Genomic DNA, 24477 nt, shown 5'->3' with positions numbered 1-24477 from the left:
TTAGCAGCAAGAATCCTGTTGGCCTGAACTAGCAACTGTGTAATCCAACTGTACAGTTGCCTATGCAACACATTCTTCAACTTCATCAGACACTTTCAGGCTCAGTCACTGACAACAAAGCTTATTAACTGTGCTTAGTTTGGAAAATTGGTTTCTTTTATACTGCATTAATTATTACACATGTCAGTAACAACATACTTGAAAGGTTAAAATACTTGGGCTGAGCCTGATAATCTGGCAGGAATTGGTTCCACAGCTGGAGACCGCTTATTAATAAATCTGTGCATGGCTGCAGTTGTAGTCATCGCTCTGAAGCCTGAAGAAAGAAGAAACTTCCTAGCCTGTGCAAGACTCAAACTGGTGACAGCCACAGAAGTCCAGTGTGCTTTGCTAGCAAGGTAACTATCGCTATCACCATTTCTGCTTCACAGGTAAAGGAAGGGAGGCACAAGGATGCTGTGTCCCAAGGTGCTGGTACAAACATAGAAGTCAGACAGAGAACTTGGGTTTCTGATGACTCTTTTTTGGCTACTGGTTCACAGTGAGGTTTACATTTCTGCTGCTTCACTGGTGGCTATCAGACGCAGCATAGCACTGAAGGCATCGTCGTCAATGCATTTGCATTAGCCTGGTCTGCTCCATAGGCCAGCCACAGTGTCCGTATCGACAGCGTCCTTGGGCTTTCTTGGTCAGGCTATAAAACGAGAGGTTGGGAAGTACGTGAGGTGAGTGAGTTAAGGTTGTGTCTTCTAACCTACATTTTTTCTCCTTTGTTCTAGAAGAGGCACTAGTTTAAACTTGCTTGTATCAGTTTTGATTTGGACTCTAATAAATTTTCAACATATTTTTTATCCTCAAAAGCATTTTAAACCCTACTTCCATTGGATTATTTTAATTAATTGGTAACCAGACACATAGAGACAGACAAGAAATTTCTACTACGATTCTCTCTCTTCTGAATTTTTCCTGTCTGGAAATGTTGGCCCCAATCCTGCAGCAAGTGTCCCTGTGCTCCTCACAGACTTTATTAGGGTTTAGGGGCGTGACTTTTTACAGTTCAAGTCTTCCATGGTAAATCAGCTTCAAGGGACCGGACATTATGTAGGTATTTACTTTATTCACACAATCCCATTAATTGGCAATTTTGTTTTATGTTCCCCACACAAGACCTCATACGATCACCAGGTTGAAGTGCTGTTTAGCATGAACTGTGAGTTTACTGCAGGGGGGGCCAACCCTGCGTAGTGTGGACATCAGACCACCTGGCCTAAGATTCACGGATCATTCCCCAAAGCCTAAAAATCCCCTCAGATTTCTCAGTCATGTTTTCTTCCTTGTGTGGATTTTGGGACTCCCACCTCTCCCATCACTGAGCTCAAAATTATCCTATTTGTGTGTGTCTTTCCAAGGACAGAACATGCTTGGGAAGAAGCAGCAGAGATGAAAGAGGAGATGAAGGCTGGAAGCAAGGGCTTCTCATGCAGCGTGCCTGTATGACTAGTTTGGACTGATCAACAAGACTGTCTGTGGGATGCTGTTTATTCTGATCCTTCGCCTGAAAGATGGGATTTCCCTGTGCCCCTCACTCAATTTACCAGTTCCCAGTGGGCAAATCAATTCTGGTGACCAGACACAAGAGGTCATACTACAGGACAGTTAACTACATACTACAGGTCGAGTAACAGTAGTGCATTTTTCAGGGTCAGGTGATGAAGCCCATCCTTTGTGTTGCATGACCTGACATCATACTGGAAGACATGTCCCCAGCACCTCAGTGTTCAATGCGCTGTAAAATGAGGTGGCTTTGCTCCAGTGTCACCCCTTCCTCCCAGCACTGTCCAGAGGGCCCCGCTTCACTGTCTGAGCTTCATTTTTGCAGAGTTTAGGAAACACCACCTCAGCTCTGTAACACATCACTACAGCCACGTGTTGCGATACGTCCCCAAAAGGAGTTGTTTAAATAACTGTTAAAAATAGACCCATCACCAGCACCTGGTTTTGATGGGATTTGTGGGTGTGGGAGTCCTGTAGGTGCACAAAAGTCACATTTTCGGCCTTCTTTTTTTGAAACACGAGCGTTAGGGACCTATTAAAGATATTTTTAACCGTAAATGAAAAAGAAACACATATACACGTGTATATACGTGGGTGCAGCTGCGCGCTGACTGTGGGCCCCGCCGAGAAGCACTAGCCACCCTACGAAAACTGGAAGCCATCAGGGGGCGGCGAGGGCCGAGGCCGGGGCCTGCGGCGGGGCTGGGAGACGAGGTGGGGGCTGAGGCCGACCAAAGGCACCGCTGCCCGCCTTCCCGGGGGTCGCGCCCGGGCCGCCGGCTGAGACGGCCCGTTCCCGCCAGGGCGAGGCGAGGCGGGGAGAGGCGGGGATTGCAGCCCGCCCTCCATCCCTCCCTCCCGCCTCCGGGCGGCCGGGCGCGGCGTTGCGTGTCCTCGGAGCCGGGCCGAGCGGTCCCCGCGGTGGCCTTCACCTTCCTCTCCTTCCCGGCGGAGGAGCTGGGAGCGCGGCTGAGGCCGAGGCCTGCCCACGGCGGGAGGAAATGGAGGCGGCGGCGGCAGGGCCCGGCAGCGGCAGCGGCAGCAGCAGGGGCTGAGCGGGGGCGGGGAGGCGCCGCCGTTGCCGCCGCCGCCGCCCGCAGCCGGGCGGGGGGGAGGATGCAGCAGCAGCCGGGGCCGCCTGAGCCGGACGGCCGCGCCGCCGACTGAGGCAGGCCCCCGGCAGAAGCGGCGCCCCGCCGCGGGGGGCCGAGGCTGCGGGGAGCGGTGCTGGAGGGCCGGTAAGCTGGGGAGGGGGAGCTGTGAGGGAGGCCCGTTACCCCGGGGCGGGGCCAGGCCGGGGCTGCGGGGGGAGGCTCGGCGTCCGGCAGCCCCGGGGAGAGGCTCCTCCGGGCGGTCAGGCGGGGAAGCCAGCGGACGCTGCGGGCGTTTGTTGTCTCTACTAGTCGGGGGTGGGGGGAAGCCCCCCCCCCCCCCCCCCGTGCTTCCTCCTCGGGAACGGGAAAAGTTTACGCCTGTTCAGCCTTGGTCCGTGCGACCGGACCCCGGCATGTGGGCTGGGGCTGGGCTTTGCTTCGCTCATCCCGTGCCGGTCCGAGCACGGCCGTGTCCCGTCTTCCTGGTCGGGACCGCTCTGTTTTTTATCCCCCCTCCTTGGGCTGTGAATGGAGCCCCCGGGAAGCCCCGATGCTGGGGAAAGAGCTGCCGTTCCCAGCTGCGAAGAGCACGGGGTGCCCTGTGGAGTTGGACCCGGTGACTGTCAAACAGGGCCCGGGTGTGCTGGGTGGGCAGGCAGGGTCTCGTTCCCCGGCTGGGGGCCATGGAGCTGGCGTAGGCTGAGCCTGCCCCGGGCCGAGGTGGGTTACGCGGCTGCTGCGGGGGCTGCTGTGCCCGTAGCTGGTTTTCTTCCCGCTGACAGGTGAGTTGTGCCCGCTCAGGGAGGTCTCGGCTCGCCTCGCCAGCGGTAGCAGGAAGAGCAGAGACGATAGGCCTGTTCATGCCTTCGGGATGGAGGAAAGCCTTTAGGAAAGAACCAGCTTTCAGAGATGCCTGTTATAATGTACGTTATAACATTTAGTAGCACCACCCAATGTACCAAAGGAGTGTGTGATAGATTTTAGTCCAACGTTTTTTTAAAAAGCGTAATAAATTGTCTGTCTCTCTTAACTTTAAGATAACACAAAGGAGGTCTTGATGAAAATGGATTAGGTATCCCAGCTAGCTGCTGTTCAGCCTTCCTTACCAGTTCCGTTTCAAATTACATCATTAGTCATGTGCTGATGGGCAAGGAGTTGGTAGTTTGAGACTACTGGTGTGCTGCTGTCATTCGCGATGCGTGCAGGGACTGTCCTGCCAAGGAGCCCCTATCCAAATGGCATAAGCTGCACGGCAGAGACAGTGCACTGAGTTTTAATGTTGTTTAAATCTTCTGTGCTTTGTCCCATCATTCACATAAAGACACCTGTCTTCTGCAAAGGGTGAGTGTTTTTTCCAGGTAACAGGTTACTCACAGGCCATGGGTCGCTTTGTGTCCTGATCTTTGGTTTGTGTTTGTCTGTGTGTTTGCAGTCCCATTTTTTCTCATACAAAACTGGCATCTGGCTGATCTGATGGTTATGTGACCGTTTGTCTTTGGGGTAAGTAGCACAGGGAGGGAAGGACAGAGGAATGGATGGAGAGAGGGGTTTCGGGGATCTTTTGCTCCTAAAAAAGTGTAGAATTGCAATAAGAGGGAGAAGGAGTAACCTGAAAAATCCCTGCGTATTTCATTGTGAGAAAACAGTCTAAACCTTCAACAGCTTTTTTTTTTTTTACTTGTAAAGAAAAAATGTTTTGGGCAAGAAGAAGTAAAAGACACATTTGGAAGCTGAAGGAAACTATTAAAGAAAAAAAACAGTAACTAGTATCTGTATTCACTAGAAAATAAGTAACAGGAGAGGCAACAGAAATGCAGTAAGATGGGAGATACAACAGAAGTGTGACTACCCTGTGTGAAAATGATAAAAATATTAAAGAAGCAGACAGAGAAAGGGAAACAACATAAACACGTTATTTTAAAAACACTACTGGTCATTGCATTTAAGTGAGCATAATGGTTGAATTACTCCTGTATATAATTTTGAATAGTCCTGCTTCTTGAGATAGGTAATGAGCTGCTGATAGAGATGTAGTTTTGTTTAGGATGATAGAAGTGAGTAAGAGTGCTGGCCATTGTAATTATGTTATAACAGATCCTCTGACAAGACTCTTACATCGATGAGCATGGTTGCAGATTTGCTGTGCGCATAAAAAAAGGAGTAGACAACACTGCTTAATATTTTCCTCTCAGCTTCGACATATTGAAGGGTAATAGTAGTTGTTGTTAGGGATGTAACTGCTATTCTGTCCCCTTTCTGGTCTCGGAGTCCAGTCCTTGAGGTAAGCAGTGTACTGCTCATAGGTGTCTTTGGCTGAAATGTTGTTCTCCTATCCCTAGAGCACAGGATCTGGCAGCAGGGTCCTGTGCATGCTAACTGCTTTTTAGGTCAGAGTGCGTGGAAACTGCTTTTCCCATGTCATTTAACACAACTTCTTAGAAATACAATACATAAATTACATAAGGGGATACAGATCAATAATCCTTACTGAATGGTGTGCATCCATCACCATTATAGAATTGGGCAGACTTAGCAGGGATACTACAAACGTTGGAGGCCATTTCTGCTGTTCTTTATGTAGAACAAATATACTGGGTTAGACAGAAGGGTCTGGCCCAGACCGTTCGTCATGTCTCTGAAAAGCCTGCAGCTGATGGTTAGAAAGAGGTTTTCTGCCTGCAGAACATTCTCTGTAAGCTTCCGTCAGTCTGCTGCCTTGAAGACAGATTCAATTGTATTTTGCATGTTGGATGGTTTTCATGGTTTTAGCAGAGCTACCCAAAAAGCAAAAATGTCATTGCTGTTTTCTGTCCTAACATCTTTTTTGCATTTCTCTCATCTGTGAGAGTTGGAAAGTTTTCCAAATTATTGTGATGTCTGAAAGCAACGGTGATAAATTTCAGTGCCTTAAATGGGAGATGCTGGATGTTGTGGCAGCCTGAAAAATGAGGACCCTTGAGACCTGGTGGTTTTCAGCGTGAATCGTAGGGCAAGTTTTGCACTAGTGCAATGGTAGGATGCGAATAACTTTTGAACTACTTAGATGGAAAGAGGTCGGTGCTCTAGAATTCATGCCATATTATTTGCCCTTCCTGGCCAACTGTTTTTGATGTTGAAGAATAACATGTCTCGGACGTTGCATGCTCAGTTGGCAGCTAGGGAATTGCAGCAGAAAATAGGAGATGACAAACATTATCTTCGTGGAGGTCACAGCACCTATAATTGTCCAAAAGACTGTTGATACTTCTTTTTACCTAAATGCAGTGTTTTTAGGAGAAGTACTTAAAAATGAAATCATAAAAGAAGGAAAAAAAGGACCTCTCAGAAGCCAAACTGAAAAATATTGCACTGAGAAAATAAAAATAGGCCTGAACACTGCCATCCTTGCTAAAAATTATGAATTCTTTTTTTTTTTTTTTTTAATTGGAGGTACTCTGTTCTTTTCCTCATCTCACCCATTTCACATACATCCTTAAGGTCCCAAATCTGTTTTAAACTGCTTGTCTACCTGCACAGGCTTTTGATATACCCTGAAGACATTTCACTTCTGTCAGCTACAGTAAGAACCCTTCCTGGAAACTTTGGCATTGCTGGAAGGCAAAAGCTGGTTGGAAAAGCGATCAGCACCTGTAATAGTAGTACTGATGTTGCAAGTGGACGTGCTGAAACAACGTCAAAACCAGGCTCACTTCTGTTATTGAAGCTTTGTGGGAACGAGAAAGGTGAAATACTGGTATATGACTGAAAAACTTGAAGTTTGCTTAGAAGTATTAACTAGTGTGTTTTAGGCATCTTAGCTGGGAATGGGGCATCTCTCTCATTCCCTGTCAGTGCATCAAGTGGCTGTATAGAGCATGATCACAAACCATGCAGATGTGACTCTCATTGGAGTTGCATGTGGCTACTTTAGGACTGAGTTCGATGCTATAGCTAGTTATGTGGGTGGGTTTTGGTTTTTGTTCTTCCCGAGGCTACAAGCACAAACCTCACAGGATTGTTGAGAGGATCTCATTGTATGAGGTTTTTGTGTTAGATCCTCTTTGGTTAAGTGTCCTGAAGTTGTGTTGTGTGAGTCCTCAAAACGAAGCATTCGCTTACGTTTGAACTTTCCAGCGCCTGAGTTCAGGCCCTCAGGTGTCTTATCTCTCCAGCAACAACTGAGACAATGGTGCTTTATTTTTGCAGGATAAATACTCAAGCCTGAGGAGTCTCAGGTTTTGGTAGGTAGGCAGTGATGTTTGCTGTTAGGTTTTTGTTGGGTTTTTTTAAAGTTATGGAAGCTTAAATTTTGCAGTGGAGCTTTCACAGATACTCAGTGTCAGCCCCAGTGCTTCCCTGGGTGCACTGCCCATCAGCAGCTGGAAATTCAGTAGAAGATGTAGCTTAAAATTTTACATTTCTCTTAATGGCTGGGGGCTTAGATCTTTTTTTTTGTAATTGGTTTCCTTATATTGCATCTTAACTTTTAACCACAAAAAAAATAATTTAGTAGGATTACAGTTTCTAAAATCAAGCTAAGCAGTGCTCAGAGCACGCCAGCAAACTTACAAACTGCGAGGTAGGGCAGACACAATGTGTTTGTAATACTGTGCAGTATCCTCATCCTCACTCTGCTTGGATTCAGTCAGTACCTGTGGCTTCTTTGCGCATTAAATCTGTGGTCTCAGTTGTTTGGGTAACGCTTCCTGCACTCCTAGGGAAGTCCTGTCTTTAAGGCTTACCTGCAGGGATGCAGCCACAGGTAGCAGACACTGCTCCAAGGAAACATAACCCAATGGATAGACGATGGTAAAGCTGTGGATGTGGTCTATCTCGATTTCAGTAAAGCGTTTGACATGGTCTCCCACAGCATCCTCGCAGCTAAACTGAGGAAGCGTGGTCTGGATGATCGGGTAGTGAGGTGGATTGTGAACTGGCTGAAGAAAAGAAGCCAGAGAGTGGTGGTCAATGGGACAGAGTCCAGTTGGAGGCCTGTATCTAGTGGAGTCCCTCAAGGGTTGGTACTGGGACCAGTACTATTCAATATATTCATTAATGACTTGGATGAGGGAATAGAGTGCACTGTCAGCAAGTTCGCTGATGACACCAAACTGGGAGGAGTGGCTGACGCACCGGAAGGCTGTGCTGCCATTCAGAGAGACCTGGACAGGCTGGAGAGTTGGGCGGCGAGAAATTTAATAAAATATAACAAGGGCAAGTGTAGAGTCCTGCATCTGGGCAAGAACAACCCCGTGTATGAGTACAAGTTGGGGGCAGACCTGTTGGAGAGCAGCGTAGGGGAAAGGGACCTGGGGGTCCTAGTGGACAGCAGGATGACCATGAGCCAGCAGTGTGCCCTTGTGGCCAAGAAGGCCAGTGGCATCCTGGGGTGTATTAGAAGGGGTGTGGTTAGTAGGTCAAGAGAGGTTCTCTTCCCCCTCTACTCTGCCCTGGTGAGGCCGCATCTGGAATATTGTGTCCAGTTCTGGGCCCCTCAGTTCAAGAAGGACAGGGAACTGCTAGAGAGAGAGTCCGTTGGTTAAAAAAACAGTCAAAAGGAAAAAAAGTAAGTGAAATCTCCTGCTATGTTTTATGACATGCATACATATTAGAGTTTTGTCATTTTGGTTATGGAAAGTATTTTTGTAAACTGGAACAAAAATAATTAATGTGTCAATCTTTCCTCTTTCAAACAGGAAGCAACAACTTTATATGGCTCATGTCTGACAACATGCACCACCAATGGCTGCTGCTAGCTGCATGCTTTTGGGTGATATTCATGTTCATGGTTGCTAGCAAGTTTATCACATTAACTTTTAAAGACCCAGATGGTAAGTTCAGCTGTAATGTTTGATGTGAAACAGAAAATTGAATAGTGCTTGACACAAATACTCTTTCTGTGCAAAGTAGTTCTCGGCATGTCACCACTTCTTCAGTAGCATTGAGAACAGAAGAACTAAATTTCTAGAACTGACAGTGCTGATATTCAGTTTCTGCTTTTCTTGGTAGACATCTGCAAACTAACATCATGTCTTTTTTTCTAGTGGTTAAGAACAGAGGGGATCATGTTTGGCAGTACTGTCTTGTGAGGTCTGCTTTTTCAAGTACACAGTTTCAGTATCTTGATCTGCTAGGAGTAGAAGTCATGTACAAAACAAAAGAGCACAATTACCTGTTTAAAGACAAAGGAGATTCACAAGGAATTAAGGAGTTCATTTCACATGATGCTAGTTTCTGTCCTCCTGTGACTGCTTGTCCTGTGGCTGCAGTATTACGTAAAACTTGTGGAAAGTTTTATTTCATTTGCAGCACTTAGCCTAGCCACCTCTGCCCTGCTTCTTGCATTCAGTTTTATCCTCTGCTGTTTGACTGACAAGCAGCTTATAGGCTTTTGCTTAGCATAAGTAGCCCAGATGGTATTAAGCTGATGAGGAATTTAAGCCATTTGATGACACCACACAGCATGTTAGTTTCCTGTCTGCTGAGGAGCTACGGTTACAAAGCCATCCTACAGAGAGTTTAGGGTGAAGGTGATGAGATGACTTACAGTCCTAAGAGATCTGTATTTCTGCATCTTCCTAAGATACACAAAAAATGTGTAACTTTTGAAGCACTGACATCACTAGTGCCATTTGTTTCAATGACTTAATAGTGGATAAATATATTAGGTGTACCGTTTTAAATAGCATACCTCTGTGTGGAGATTTATTCAGCAAGTCGTACAGATGAGGACTGTAGGCTAATTTAGCTTTCCTTGGTCCCAGCTGTTTTTGAGCCCTAGTACATCTGCAAATAAACTGGTCTTAGGTAGTTAAATCTTCCAGTATTTCATTCTATGCCAACTCTTGTTTCCCAGCTCAGGTATTCTTTGAGTGGTTCTTTCCATCAGAATTTGTCAGGAGGATTAAAATGTAGTTAAAAAAATATTAGAGTACACCCTTTGCATTTACTTGCTTTTTATTATCTTGGCTTGTCAATTTTTCTCTTTTTTTTGTTTTTTTTTTGGTCTATGCTGAATCTTCCTTCCCCTTTGAATAGTTTTCTGAGCACAAGATTGCATAAGTTCTTAAGCTCCAGTCCTGCAAAGGCATGACTGTGGTTAAGCATACGTATGTGTTGGAGATACCAGTGTTTGTACTAGGACTAATGAAAGGAAGTAATTTGAATATACCAACAGAATTTTGGAGAAAGTCCGAACAGGATGGCCAATCCTGGAGGAACTCTTCTAGACTTAATAAAATACAGCTTGTCAGAAATTTTCCTTATTTGGATGTGTCTACTTAGCAGCTAGAACAAAACCAGCAGATGCTCAATGAATCAATGTTTTTTTTGTTTCAGCCTTTTACTGACATCTTGGGTGCATGAGCAATAGGAACTTTTTAATGAGAAGGAGTAAGTTTCTGTCCATCATCTCTAGTAGCATCTGCAGGCATGCTTTTACCCGCTGATAATGAAAGATACTTTAACTGCTCTTTCACCGAGTCAGGTTACTTTGATTTTACAAAAGGATACTGTGAAGTAAGCCTGTGCACAACAATATATACTGTAGCTGATTGCTTGGATGCTTACATTGTTTTCACTTTTCACTTGCTTTTCCACGCATGCCCTTTGTTAAAATCCAATGTAGGCAGAGTAGAGTACTCCCTTAAGGAAAGGACATAGGCATTACACACATTTTCTTGACCATAAAACAGTAAGCCACTGTGGATGCAGACGAAGAAAGATTATTCATAGAAGCAACTATATGAAAGGAAGAGTAATCCAATGTGGATGGAAGTAAATTTTCAGGGAGAAATCATGTTCTTTCTGCTTTGTGCTTAGGGAAAGCTGCTTCAAATTATTTTTGATCCTTCCATGTAAAGTAAAGCTACAGCCTTGTGTTATTTTTCAGTTTTCCTGTAGTATACCAGTTGCAAAAGATGCAAAGGGTTCTTCCCTTACATACTTAAATTTGGTCTCAAACTATCAGCTGCCCTAAAATCATTAAAAAAGAACAAGAGTTTCAGCTGAGTTTATTCTTCCGTTGTGGGAGTCTCTAAGGCAGGCCATCAGTCCAGTTACAAACGAAGAGGAGATCTTGTATTTATTGCTGGTTAGAGGTGTTTACTTAGAGCACCAAAGACATAAAAGGTGGTCCTTAATGACACTTTTCTTCTTGTAATGTCTTAAGAGTTTACAACAGAAGAAACCTATCTATTAATATGAAGGGAGGGAGAAACCTGGTAGATTAAGTTTTTTATTTGTACATGCTTTGGGATGTTTATCGAAAAATAAAAAATCTCATACTGTCAAGTCTATATAGTTATGCTCAATTGTCTACCAATCGTGATGTTTGGATTTATGATTTCTGTGTCTTTTTGCACAGTTTGTTTAAAGAAAACCAAAATAAAAGATAACGGACATGTTTCTTTGGTAAAACTCAACTGAAATTGCATCCAAAATTCCCATAGATTATATGCTTTCAAATATTCATAGTCTGTCTCATGTCTTGCCTAGTACCTTCCCATTTGGAAACCGATCCTAATGTTTTGTAAGCTTAATACAGAAAGTGATGTTCGGTTGTGTTAGCTGTAAAGCAGAAGTAGTTGCCTTCCCCCCACCTTCTGTAATGCTGTTCTCCCTTCTTTAGGCTACGGTGCCAAGCAAGAGCCATTGATACTGACAGCTGTGACAAAAGTGGAGAACGTACATGTGCTGGGGGAAAAACATTGGCCTGAAGAATTCCAGGTGCGTACTGTTGAGATAAGGGTTACATGTATAAGAGAGTCTGAGAAAATAAGAGATTAAGTAAGGGCTTCCTGTTGTTAAAAGGAATCGCTAGGCAGGAATTATTTATTCAGACTGTTCTATTTAGATAGAGCCAACAGAATTCATTTTAGCTTCACAAAGCTAGTTTGTTATGGTAACCTGCTGTCTTGTTTCATCTGAATGATTCAATTTAATGTGTTTCCATTTCTAAGAGAAAATTGTTACAGTACTCCTTTATCAAGTCAGGGCAGTCATTTTTGCTAGCCTTTTTAATATAATGGCCCAATTTTAGATTATTTGTATTCTGCCTTGCCATAGCCATCAGGTTTGTGGTTCTTCAGGGCAAGCCTGTGTCTTGTCTATTCTCTTAGTTCTCTGCCCAGTCTCTCTGATTCTTTTTATCGGTCTCCATTTCTTTTTCATGTTTTGTGCTCTTTGTGCTTCACATCTCAGCATTTTTTCCAAAGCAGAACATGAACACAATAGTATTCAATACCAGTTTATCCTTTAGATGCATAGTTCTGTGCTTTCAGCAAAAAAAGCAGTACAAATGTGGTACTTGCTAATTTACACGGAAACTCTGAAAATCCGTTATGCAAATGTAAATTTGAGACTACTTGCACAGTGGGCTAAGGTCAGTTTTTTTCCATTGGTTACATAAGTTTATGTTAAATACTTTAAACATAAGTTTAAACTTTGTTTTGAAGTATTTTTGTGATGCAGCATAGAAGGTAGGTTTCTGTATAAACATGACACTTTTTGTTTTCGTATGTAAAAAACCTGAAATTTAAGTTATCCTCAAAATACTTGGGAGAAACACTTTGTTCAATGGAAGGCTGGTAGATCTGTGTAGTGAGTTTTAATATCTTCCTTTACTTGTATGGAAGAGGATAATAAGTTTTCTGGATCTAAAACTATTGACTTCTCAACAGCATGAAATGCAGAACAATAATATTAATCCTGGTTGCATGTGAAAGGAATTGTTTTGACAGACAAGCAATCTGTCAGGCTGTTCAGATTACATTCTGACCAGGAGATACTGGAAAAGAGTAACAGACAGAAAAAACAGAATGAGATTTTTTTTTTTCCCTTATGGAGGATTGGGACAAAAAGTAAAATCGTTCCTTTTTCATGTGTAGCTTGGACACTGTACCTAAAATCATAGAATCACAGGATGGTTTGGGTTGGAAGGGACCTTAAAGATCATCTAGTTCCAACCCCCCTGCCATGGACAGGGACACCTTCCACTAGACAAGGTTGCTCAAAGCCCCATCCAACCTGGCCTTGAACACTTCCAGGGAGGGGGCATCCACAACTTCTCTGGGCAACCTGTTCCAGTGTCTCACCACCCTCACAGGAAAGAATTTCTTCCTAATATCTAATCTAAATCTACCCTCTTTCAGTTTAAAACCATTACCCCTTGTCCTGTCACTACAGGCCATGGTAAAAAGTGTCTCTGTCTTTCTAATAAACCCCCTGTAAACATTGAAAGGCCACAATAAAGTCTCCCCAGAGCCTCATCTTCTCCAGGCTGAACAACCCCAACTCTCTCGGCCTCTCTTCATAGGAGAGGTTTTGCAGCCCTCTGACCATTTTTGTGGCCCTCCTCTGGACCAACTTCAACAGGTCCATGTCTTGTACTGGGGACCCCAGAACTGGATGCAGTACTCCAGGTGGGGTCTCACAAGAGCAGAGCAGAGGGGCAGAATCACCTCCCTCGACCTGCTGGCCGTGCTTTTTTTAATGCAGCCCAGGATATGATTGGCTTTCTGGGCTGCGAGCGCACATTCACAGAATCACAGAATCACAGAATGTTAGGGATTGGAAGGGACCTCGAAAGATCATCTAGTCCAATCCCCCTGCCGGGGCAGGATTGCCTAGACCATATCACACAGGAACGCGTCCAGGCGGGTTTTGAATGTCTCCAGAGAAGGAGACTCCACAACCTCTCTGGGCAGCCTGTTCCAGTGTTCAGTCACCCTCACCGTAAAGAAGTTTTTCCTCAAATTTAAGTGGAACCTCCTGTGTTCCAGCTTGCACCCATTGCCCCTTGTCCTGTCAATGGATGTCACTGAGAAGAGCCTGGCTCCATCCTCTTGACACTTGCCCTTTCCATATTTATGAACATTAATGAGGTCACCCCTCAGTCTCCTCTTCTCTAAGCTAAAGAGACCCAGCTCCCTCAGCCTCTCCTCATAAGGGAGATGTTCCACTCCCTTAATCATCTTCGTGGCTCTGCGCTGGACTCTCTCTAGCAGTTCCCTGTCCTTGAACTGAGGGGCCCAGAACTGGACACAGTACTCCAGATGCGGCCTCACCAGGGCAGAGTAGAGGGGGAGGAGAACCTCTCTCGACCTGCTGACCACACCCCTTCTAATACACCCCAGGATGCCATTGGCGGCATATATCCAATTTTTCATTCATCAGTATCCCCCACTCCTTCTCTGCAGGGATGCTCTCAACCAGTACATCCCTTAGTCTGTATTGATATTGGGGATTGCCAACTGTGTAAATAAATTAGTGGAAGGGGGAAGATTTGTCAGTAGAAATTCACGATTTCCCATCACCTGTTAATCAGACAAGCTCCTCTTTCCTGTCTCCCCACTAATCGTGAGGCAGAGGTGGTCGTGGTTCCTTTCTTAGTCTCAGAATAATGAGACATCAAACGGTTCATCCATTTTGGGGGAGAGGAATCCTGCCTACTTCTCTCATTTGCCACAGTAAGTGCTGATGCTAATTGTGTGAATTTTTGTCCACTTAATTTTTTTGCAACTTGGATAAATGGAAACGCTGAATGCCTACAGGTGCTAGAAAACAATATGAAACTTTTATCCTAAGTTCTTCTTTCCTAGCCAGATGGATCAGCATCCCTAAGCCCCATCTTCTCAGAGGTTAAAGTTTGATTTCTGTTGAAATTCCTGTCCCAACCCATCAGAAGTTTTCTTACTTGCTTTTGAAGCTTTGTGTGAGTTCCAATATTTGGTCAAGGCATGTTGTATCCACACAGATAAGACCCTGCTGCTCTGCAGCAGACTTAAATTGCTTTATGCAAAAGCTCTTACTACTGTCTACTACTACATAATGACTTAAGAGTTGAACCGACGTGTACAGCAGCAGCACAGGAAGGAAACTATGTGCTACTCCTTTAGCAATGTTTTTGTTGAGAATCTGGGAGTCATTAGGATGCACGATTTGGGGATTTTTATATTTTAGAATTTGATCTGAAAACTAAATTCTTGCACTCTTTTTCTTTCCCCCTCCCTCTCCATTTCATAAAGCCAACTGGAAAAGCTTTTTCTGGAAATGTGATCCGCCAGCCCCTGGTTCATATGGAAAGACTTGAGCTTCTCGGGAATGTCTGCAGAGACACTGCATTGAGAAATCTCTCTCACACTACAGTTTCCAAATTCGTCTTGGACCGAATATTTGTGTGTGACAAGCACAAGATCCTGTTTTGTCAGACGCCAAAAGTGGGCAACACTCAGTGGAAAAAAGTCTTGATCGTTTTAAATGGTATCTACTTTGCTGTGGGTGTGTGGGTTTCTTTGAGGAGGAGGAAAGAGCAGAATTGGTCCAACTGGGACAACACAAAAATGAGTTCTTTCTGCTTTTCTGTACACTGATACTTAATTTCAGCCTTTCATTCTTTACAGTTGCTTAATCCTTTCAAAACATCTATTTTAAAGAAAATAAACCTGTTCTTTCTGGGAAAATAAATACTGTTATTGCTTGGCTCAAAAGTGATTTGAGTCATGAAAGAGTACCCATATGCTTGTGGTAGGTAGATTTGTTATCTTTGAAGGGGTGGCACTAATTTATGGAATTTGAAAACAAGTAAATTACAAGGTGTCACAATTCCCTAAGAAACAGTAATATAAGATTTCTGACTGGAAGCCACTGACTTTTAACTGGGGCTTTTTAGCCGTGAAGAAAGCTACTTAACACTTGGCAGCTGCTGTTGGTTGGTACTGCTGAAATTTTATGTATGTGCTATCAGTGAGCTGTCACAGGAGTTATGAAGATTCTGAGGTGCTTAAGGTGATAGTTTGGTCAACAAAGGTATGTTATAAAAGGCTGTAAAAGAAGGAGTAAAGGGACTAGTGTGTTTGAATAACGATCTGCAAGGTGAACACTGCCTGTCTGTATGTAGCCTACCATCCTCCTCTAGTAGCCTGGTATGCCAATAAAAATAATTCATTTCCTCAGGGTTTTCTACTGTACCACTACCTGCACACATAAACTTAACTTGATGGTATTTAACGTAACACACCGTGGTTTGACATGAGACCATCTTGCTTGTCTGTGCACCAGGGCTGTGAATTTGCTAGATATAGTCAGGTCAGTTGAGGTACTTCTGTGGTTTGCAGGTGGCATAGCTCACCAAGGTGTGGGCAAAACCTGAACATTGTAAACCCAGCTTTCTTGTTACAAGCACTCTGTGAACAGCTGGCTCTGCACTTGGGTTTTTATGTACCTTATGTGAGCTAGTTTGCACACCCAGAAGGAAACAGCTACAAATTGGCAAAGGAACTGTGTCCCTCAGCAAAACTTTTGTAGCAAGGAGTGTATCTTTAAACACTTTAATATTAGTTTCAACTTTGATATATGGATGGGAGCTGAAAATTCAGCAAAGATATGCACACACATAGGTATGGGCATGTGTCTTAAATACCTATGAAAGCTACACTCCAAGAAAGTACTTAATATGAAACTATATGAATGCATTGAAGTACCTGCTCTTACCAGAATTTAACAGAGATAACATGCAAAGAATAGCTCTGGACAGGCAGGGATGTATTGGCTGCATTGAGTGGAGGATAACTCATGTCTTACCAGCAGGGAACCTTTCACCTTGAGCTTCCTAGTTCTGGCATGTTGGATAATGACAGAAAATTGTTTCCATATAAACACTGGTCTCTCCTGCCTTGAGCTGCCAGTGTACTATTATCTGATAATGAAGACTACCGCTGCAGCTGACCTAACGTTCTCCTCTTTGGGTGATTTCAGCAGGCAGGACTGATACTTGAGGGGGAATGCTTTACCTAAGTGGTATTTGGAGCTTCAGGATGGAGAAACACAGCTGTGGCACTGTGGGGGAGCTAACTCTGCTAGTGCTTGTACTGAATCCCAGCTCTGGATGAAAGCAAGGTTTCAGTTTCTGAGGCTGTCTAATCTGACATCTGTTGTACATATGTAATTCACACAGAGTACCAAAATATATAATTAGAAAACTGGAATTAATAAAATACACCACTACCAAAGAAAAAAAATAATTAGAAAACTGAGAAGCTGAGTGGTGTGAATTAGTCACTGCAGTTCTGGAACAGAGAAGGCTGTAGAGGCTTTCACCTAAAGAGCTTGTTTTATGTTCCCCTGTTCTTGTTGCAGGTTGGTCCTCTGAAATGATGCTGTTGTGTGAAGGCTTAGTCCTAAAGCCCAAGGGGCCCACATGAGATATTTCCCAAGGTCATAAATACTTCCAGGATCGGGATCTTAAAATAAATGCATGAGAATTTAGTGACATTATTTTTCTTGTCAGCTTATGTGCTTGCAGAAATGAATATCTGGAGGCTTTCTGTTGTTAATTTTAGTGCTTTTTAATCTGCATAGTATTGTATGATTGGAATTTTTGTTTCAGCACAGCATAGTCATTAAAAGAACTTCATGGATCCTGACAGCAAAGTGCTTTTGTGTTGAAACAGTTCCAAAAGCAGCCCACAGCATTTATATTTTGGTGGTGGTAGAAACTCAGCCAAAAAGCTGGTTCCTTCTTTGGAGTTAATCTTCAAAGTCTTCCTCCATTTGTATGTGTGGGCAGAGGGAAAGAGAATGGGGACACCGAGGCGGGGAGTTTATAGGCTTAGACATAATTGCTGATGAAATTTGCGTAATGTGCTTTTCTGAGAGTTTTGAGGCCATTTGGTGCTGGACCTTGATGTCACATACCCTGAAGAATTTTAACAGTTTTCAGCTTCGCGGTCAGAATCTCTCATAATTTAACAGTTTTAAACATAGTAACCGTAAATGCTAAAAATACAGAAAAGAGAAAGATAAAACAAAAAGCTGTCAGCCAAAGGCACGCATGCTTGCTTGTGCTGACTTCCCCCCTGCCCCTTGGAAGACTCACTTGCTTTCTCTTTTTGATCTGTCTAGGAGCATTTTCTTCCATAGAAGAGATCCCAGAAAATATTGTACATGATCATGAGAAGAATGGCCTTCCACGCTTGTCCTCCTTCAGTGACTCTGAAATTAAAAAACGGTAAGAGGTGGCTTCCCAGGGGTGTGGGAGGGGTTTGGAGTCAGTGATGTTATGGACGATCAAGAGTACAGTGGAGGTCTACATCTGGAATTGAGGACAACAGGATCTGCTCCACCACTTGTATTATGGCACTATTCTGTTATCCTCACGGATGCTGCTGTGACTATTGCCCTGCTGGCTTTGAAGGAGAGCGCCAGTGTAATTGATGATATAGTTAGGTGAGCCTACCACCTCCCTCTGGATGTAGGATTTCTGTAGTTCAGTGTATACCTAGTTGTTACATAGTTGACGTTCAGAAGGGAAGGTTTAGTTGGAACGTCCACCCTGATGCCTTGTACAGTAAATCTTACTGCCTGCACTTAAGATTGTCATTGCAGTCAGATTTACTTACCAGGATTGAACTGGATAGGTTTAAAATGTTAGTGCCCCTTAGCCTGAGAGTATAGTCCGTTCAGCTGAACCACTTTATCTTCCCATTTGGGTGCTTCTGCTTCTTCTCAGAGCAGAAAAAGATACTTCTCTGCAGTAGAGCCTTCTAAAGTACTTTGGCTAGATTTTTGACTGTTTCTGCTCTCATCTCTACTAGAGCCTATGCCATATATAATCCCTGTAAGGGGTGGCAGCATGGAAAGAACAGGACATAAGATGACAGCAGACACTTGTAAGCTTGCGCTTGCATGGTTTTTGTATGTATTAAGCCATTCTGAAGAGTCAGCCTCTTATATATGTGGTGTCAGCTATGAGCAGAGCTCAGTCCAAGGTTTGTTGCATTCAGCAGTACAAATACATTTAACACAGCTGTGACTGTGGAAATGGGGTCACTTGATTGTGTTGATAGTGTGCAAGAGAAAATACTGTCTCCATGTTATTGAGAACATCCCTTCCTGTGAACAGCCCTGCACAGAAAGTAACTGTTCACCTGAGGGATGAGCTATAGCTAGGGTATTTGAAGTTGAATGCCGTTATGATTTGGGTTGTTGCAGTCAGCCCCCTACAGAAGTTGTGCTGGAAATGCATAACATGGGTTTGTTTGGGAATTCTAAAATAAAGTATCAGAGAGTTTAAGTGTAGAGAGAGGGATGGTATGGATCTGTTGATCTAGTTTGCTGACCTCTAGCCCTGCCTAGTAAGGAGTAAGTCAGGAGAACCTGACTGATCCGAATGCCTGTTGAGGCTGGAAAGAGTCCATCCACTTGTTCCGGTGAGGATTGGGCTCTAAATCTCCTTTCTCAGCTATTTACTGAAATAAACTTTGTTTTCAATTTACTCTTCCTACAGATAATCTCTGACTACAGAATATTACAGCTCAGTGGTATCACAACAAAATGTGAAATTCTGTTGAAAACTGTGATCTCATGAAAATAATGTTCTCGGCCGTTATTGGAAGCATGACAAAACATCAAATAAAATACCAGAATTTCTGTTTTGTTACTTAAGCAGTGATTTGTCTAACTACCTGCCAGTGAAAAATGCAGCCCTCTATGCATTTAGCTGCACCAAGCCACTTTTTCCATGTCTTTGTGTATTTGGCTTCTTGAGCTTAATCACATGGCATTAAAAATATATTTGACTGAGCTTTCAGCATCTTTTCAGCATCTTTCGTCTCCTGTTTATATGAATTGAGGCAAACTAAGCTCCTCCAGTTTGAATAAAATGTGAAAACCAGGATGAACTATTTCCACTTTGTACTGTATACAAAAAATGTTAGTAAAAAGACAAAAAATGTATTTCTAGTCCTATTGATTATAATACTGATAGACTATGCAAGTGGGTTAAGATTCCTATTGCTGTGCCTGTGGTCAGTTTATGTACATTTTGTAAGTCTTTGCTAAACACACTTTAAACACTTTGCTAAACACTTTCCTTAACTATTTAATTCTTATTTTTTTCCTTCCTCTGTTTAGACTGAATTTGTACTTCAAGTTTTTTATTGTTAGAGATCCATTTGAAAGACTTATTTCTGCATTTAAAGACAAGTTTGTGCATAATCCTCGGTTTGAACCTTGGTACCGGCATGAAATTGCTCCTGGCATCATTCGTAAATATAGAAAGAATCGCACAGAGACCAAAGGGCTGCAGTTCGAGGATTTTGTGCGCTATCTGGGTGACCCTAATCACCGATGGCTGGATGTTCAGTTTGGTGACCACATCATTCATTGGGTGACATATGTGGAACTCTGCGCCCCCTGTGAAATCACGTATAGTGTGATTGGACACCATGAAACCCTGGAGGACGATGCTCCATATATCTTGAAAGCAGCCGGCATAGACCATCTGGTATCATACCCCACGATTCCACCAGGCATAACAGTGTACAACAAAACAAAAGTAGAGCGGTATTTTTTGGGAATTAGCAAGAGAGACATAAGACGCCTCTACACGCGCTTTGAAGGCGATTTTAAACTCTTTGGTTATCGGGAGCCAGATTTCTTGCTTAACTGACACCTAGAATAAGTGTCTCATGGATTAATCTAAACTTGCGTGAATACCAGCTGCAACACTGACAGCGCTGAGAATGACCATTTGTTTTCTATTTTTTTGCTGTTGCTCCATTTTTCAGTGAAATATTAGTCATGTGAACAAGTAGGGGCTTATAGTTGTTGTTTACTGACCACGTTTTCAATATGTGACATTGCAGTCCATTAGGAATGAAGTCTCTTGTTATCTGAAATACAGAATTACACTTCTCCCCTCTTCCCTCCAGGAAAAAAGAGGGAGAACAAATGAGGTATGATCTTCCCCTCCCTCTCCCAGACAGAATGCCATTTTTAAAATGTGAAGTACTTATAAAGATGACAATTTCACTGTAGGTTAACTCGGACATGTGGGTGAACTTCATGATTCATGCTCATGAGAAAGGCATGTAGTCTCCATGAGCTTTGAAAATGGGAGGTGAGTATAGGACTAAAAATTGATTAAATGCTTGACAAGTAAAATCATCTAGGCTGCTGTAATAACAGTAATGCTGATCTAATCCCATTTTTCTTTGTCACAAAATCAACCTAATTAGATGGAAGCTTTAGAGGTGTTAAAAAGGGAACGGTTCCAGAGTCCAGTTGTCTTTGGATTTTTGTGAAGTGTTTACTGTACTTACTACTGGTCTATTGAGCCTCATAATTCTACTTTTGATTTTCAAAATATTATTTAACTCTTGACTATGTAAGTTACCTGAGAACACCAGATGCAAATGGAGCATAGAAGAAATACGAAACTGCTAGGGAAACTTTAAGGAAAATTAATTTAAAATAAAGTATTAATTGTACTTGTGGGAGCGCATGCAGAAGTCACGAGATGCTCTCTAAATATCACACGATTTAACTTGTTGTGTCTTCTAACAGTTAAAATTAGTAAAGAAGCCACAAAAGTGGGATGTCATATAAAAGAGCTGCTAGAGTTACTTGGATTAACAATCTACCTTTTTCTTATATCCAGCCTTGCTCAATGTTCAGTACTTAATAGAAAAGAAAATTTAGCCCTCTCTGAAAATTCATCTCCCTACTGCGGAAGGAGACAGGATGAATCCCTGATTTTTCCAGTGATTCACTGCCATGGTGTCCCAACTCAAAAATGCCCAACATTTCTGTTACCAATGGGGTGAGTTGGCAACTTGCCAGGAGTATGAATGTCACTTAATTTGTGTACTCATTTCATGCATTTAAAAAAGAGAACTGAATGGATGCAGCCATTGTATTTGCCTGTGCTTGCATTGTGTCTCATAAAGAACCATCTCTTGTTTGAGTTCATGAGCAATAAAAATCAGTGTGCTGCCACCTCATCCTGCAGGCCACAAGAGAGAGAGACCATGTATCTGTAATATAGGAATTGCTCTGTCACAGTGAGCATGTGAACTGTATTTTTTAAAACTCGGTCCCAAAAGATTAATTTTCAAATCAGCATAATGTTGTTGGCTAGAAATGCTAATGATGGCCAGTGCTATGGAATCTGCTCTTAAGTCCAGCCACAGGATGTTTTTGATAGCTTTCTGTATCAACACAGGGAAGCATCTTGCACTTGTGAAAAAGGAAGGCTGTTCTAGGCTCACATGGGCTGCTATCCACAAGAAGGAAGCCCTTTTGTAGCTGGAAGTGATTTCAAAGAGATCTCAACAGACTAATTGAAATAAGGGAGAATCATTAAGCAGAGAATAGTCCAAGGTGGCAAAGCTGCAAGGTGGGATTTTCTTAAAAAAATTTTTTAAAGCAACAATTACAGTGCCCTAACTTGTTAGTTCTTAACCAATGATAAAAATATGTTAACAGCTCCAAGTTTTTCTGTGGTTTCTTAATATGGGAACTTAGCAAAATGTACTGTTAAACACATTTTGGAGCTAATGAGCTGATTTATTACCTCTCTGCCGATTTAAAATGTAACAGTGTGAATAATGTATAGTGAATTCAGGCCTTAAAGTTTAATTCTAATAAAGATAAAGTAGAATTGTTTTCCTCTGAAAGCATAAGGTACCAATCACACAGGATGCCAATGTATGTTTTTATTTTTCTTGGTAAATTACTTAATGTATTGATTGCTTAAAAATTGCCAGGTGGGAAGTGCTACATAAATATTAAGTAACAATATTTTTTTCCAGTAGCTTTCTCTGCATTGAGTTCTCTCCGGTATCTGACAGCAAATGTGGACAGAGCTATGGACTGATATAGGCCAAGGTGTGCACGGCTTTCCCAGCACCGTGCTCCCGTGCTCCTCAGGCTGGGAGTGGAACGCTCGTTACCATTTCTTCAATTCAAACACAAAGTTTCTCCTTTCAATGATACCTTCCTGAGCTGTATTTTCTTTCTAGAAGTGTGGGTTTTTTCCTCGCATGGCTGCATAATGGTGGTGCAGTCTTGGCATGACTCTTGCAGAAACTCGGATAACATGAAAGCCTTTGGTGAGGTATGGTAGGGTTCTCCTTATGTCAGTCTGGTGCAGGTAGGGTGGCCAGAGCATACTGTGTCAGGGAGGAGGCTCTTGTCCTGCTAGTTAAGATGAATTAAATACTTGTATTTTGTTTTAGCTTAATTGTACTCTACACAAGGCTTTTCCAAATTTAGTCCCAGTGGCATGCATGAACGTCATTTGGCTGTTAGGATGTTATTTGCGTACTGCTTTCAAGCTGTGGGTGATCTTTCTGTCATATTTTGGGAACTGCTGGCCCAGATTGTTACTTCTCTTTTCTTATTGTTGTTACAGCTTCAGAAAACAAACTCACATCCTTACTTTGTGCAGATCTCTTTCTTTTCGTTGTCTCTCCTCAGTAGCTTTTGAATCCTGTGGCCTGTTGTAACCACATTTTACAGAGGCAAGTTGAGTTCTTAGGGATAGTGAGTTGCAATAATTGTCTTGAAAATAGGAGAGGAAATGTTCTTTGTACATCAGAGAGTCCGTGCTGTATGTTAGCTTTAGGGAAAGTACAGACAGGGAACAGTTTTACTGCTTCCACTCATCGTGGAGCTCCTTGTTTCTCATGGACTTCCTTCCCTAGTGCTCAGTCTGGCATCTGATCTCAGCTAACAAAGACAAAAAACATGAATTAAAATGTATTCCATGGATCTGTTACCTTCACGTTCTTCATAAAATTAAGGGCACTTCTAGAGATCAGCTTACTGGGGTTTTTTTGAGGTCTTGGGGTTTTGTTTTTTTTTTCTTCTTTGTGGTGAAAATGGATCCAGAATTCACTCGCTTGTGAACCAACTTTAAGGGCAATGCCTGTCCCCTTTTCTTTTAACTTCAGCACACAGTGCGTTATCACCGGTGTGCTTTCTGATCACATTACCATGAAGATGTTTTGCTGTAGCTAAAATATACGTGCCATTTTTTATTTTGGGAACTGTTCCTTAAAAGAAGTAGCAATTCTAAGTGGCCTGAAAATACATATTTTTCACAGATAAGCATGTTGTTTTCCTATTTGTGCTTAGATGCTGCCCTGTTTGTACTGAGGCTAACAGCCCCCTGCTGCTACTCTCTGTCCTCAGATCAAGGAAGCCATCAGACAGCTCTGGCTTTTGTGGAACATTACTTTTTCCTTGAGGTGTTAATAACTTTGTTGGCCAGGAAAGTCACCTTTGATGTTATCTGTGCTCCAGAAAGTTTGTTGAGAAAAGAGTGATTATATAGGGGTTGCTTAAGCTTATGTTCTTAGATGAAAAAAGATGTCTTGTCAGTGTACCTGCCTGTGTCTGATATCTCTGAATTGACAGAGAGAGGGTGAATGATCTTTCTGCTTAATGTCCTTACTGTGATTTACACTAAGCCCCCGTCCTATTATTACAGCAATGTGAAGGGACCTTGAAGGAGGTGTAAATTCAATGTGTGCTTATTTTAAATGTGTTGGGCCCTGAAGATTTATCGTGGCTAATTGCTTGTTTCGTGTCATCTGCAGAGGCTGGCGCGGTTTCTTTGTGGCCTGCGCTTGAGAAGATTTATGCAAGGTAGAAAGAGGCTTGTGGGTGGTGGAAAATTCCCTTTCAGCCTAAGTTAGCTGTGCGTGTTCCTGGGCCGCTGCCATGGGGAAGATTTTAGAAGGAAATGATCCTATTAGCAGCAAAGCCTGCAGTGCTGGGGCTGGCAAGCACAGAGTGCCTCCCTCCTGGAGGAGGGGTGAGTTCTGCTCGCGCTGACGTGTGCAGCTGACTTTGGTGCTGCCTTGCATAAATCTCTATTTTTGTGCTTTTAATGCAATTGTGTGCAGCTGAGCTGTCATCTTGCTTTCCTGCGTGTAGCAGTAGCCTGAGGTGCTTCATCTGGTCACCACCAGAGCAGCTTTGAAAGGCCTGCAGCCTGGTTTGCTATGCAGTTGGGAGACATTTCCCTTACGAAGTGAGCAGCATTAGGCCTGCAGCCATGCAG

At 43.0% G+C, this 24477-nt stretch overlaps 2 protein-coding genes across 3 annotated transcripts; one reads left to right on the top strand and one right to left on the bottom strand.

The window, feature by feature from the left end:
* Positions 1-2196: 2196 nt before the first annotated feature.
* Positions 2197-3510, bottom strand: LOC137660430 (proline-rich protein 2-like). Its single transcript, XM_068395293.1, has 2 exons — positions 3378-3510; positions 2197-2999 (listed from the first exon to the last, which is right to left on the bottom strand). The coding sequence occupies exons 1-2, from the start codon at positions 3508-3510 to the stop codon at positions 2197-2199; spliced, it is 936 nt and encodes a 311-aa protein (XP_068251394.1).
* On the top strand, positions 2693-24255 carry CHST10 (carbohydrate sulfotransferase 10). 2 transcript variants are annotated; one of them, XR_011047685.1, is made up of 7 exons: positions 2710-2792; positions 8324-8458; positions 11257-11354; positions 14654-14888; positions 17529-17634; positions 19539-20526; positions 21067-24255. XR_011047685.1 is itself a non-coding variant. In XM_068395249.1 (6 exons), exons 2-6 carry the CDS (start codon positions 8347-8349, stop codon positions 20074-20076), a joined length of 1089 nt encoding a protein of 362 aa, XP_068251350.1. In that variant the 5' UTR covers positions 2693-2792; positions 8324-8346; the 3' UTR covers positions 20077-24255. The 2 variants fall into 2 exon arrangements, 1 of the variants encoding a protein (XP_068251350.1); XM_068395249.1 differs by having other exon boundaries at positions 2693-2792; positions 19539-24255.
* Positions 24256-24477: the final 222 nt, after the last annotated feature.

This window comes from Nyctibius grandis, chromosome 2 (assembly GCF_013368605.1).
Source record: "Nyctibius grandis isolate bNycGra1 chromosome 2, bNycGra1.pri, whole genome shotgun sequence".
NCBI lineage: Eukaryota > Metazoa > Chordata > Aves > Nyctibiiformes > Nyctibiidae > Nyctibius > Nyctibius grandis.
Note: the sequence above shows the minus strand (reverse complement) of the source record. Positions and strands in the feature narration are given on the sequence as shown.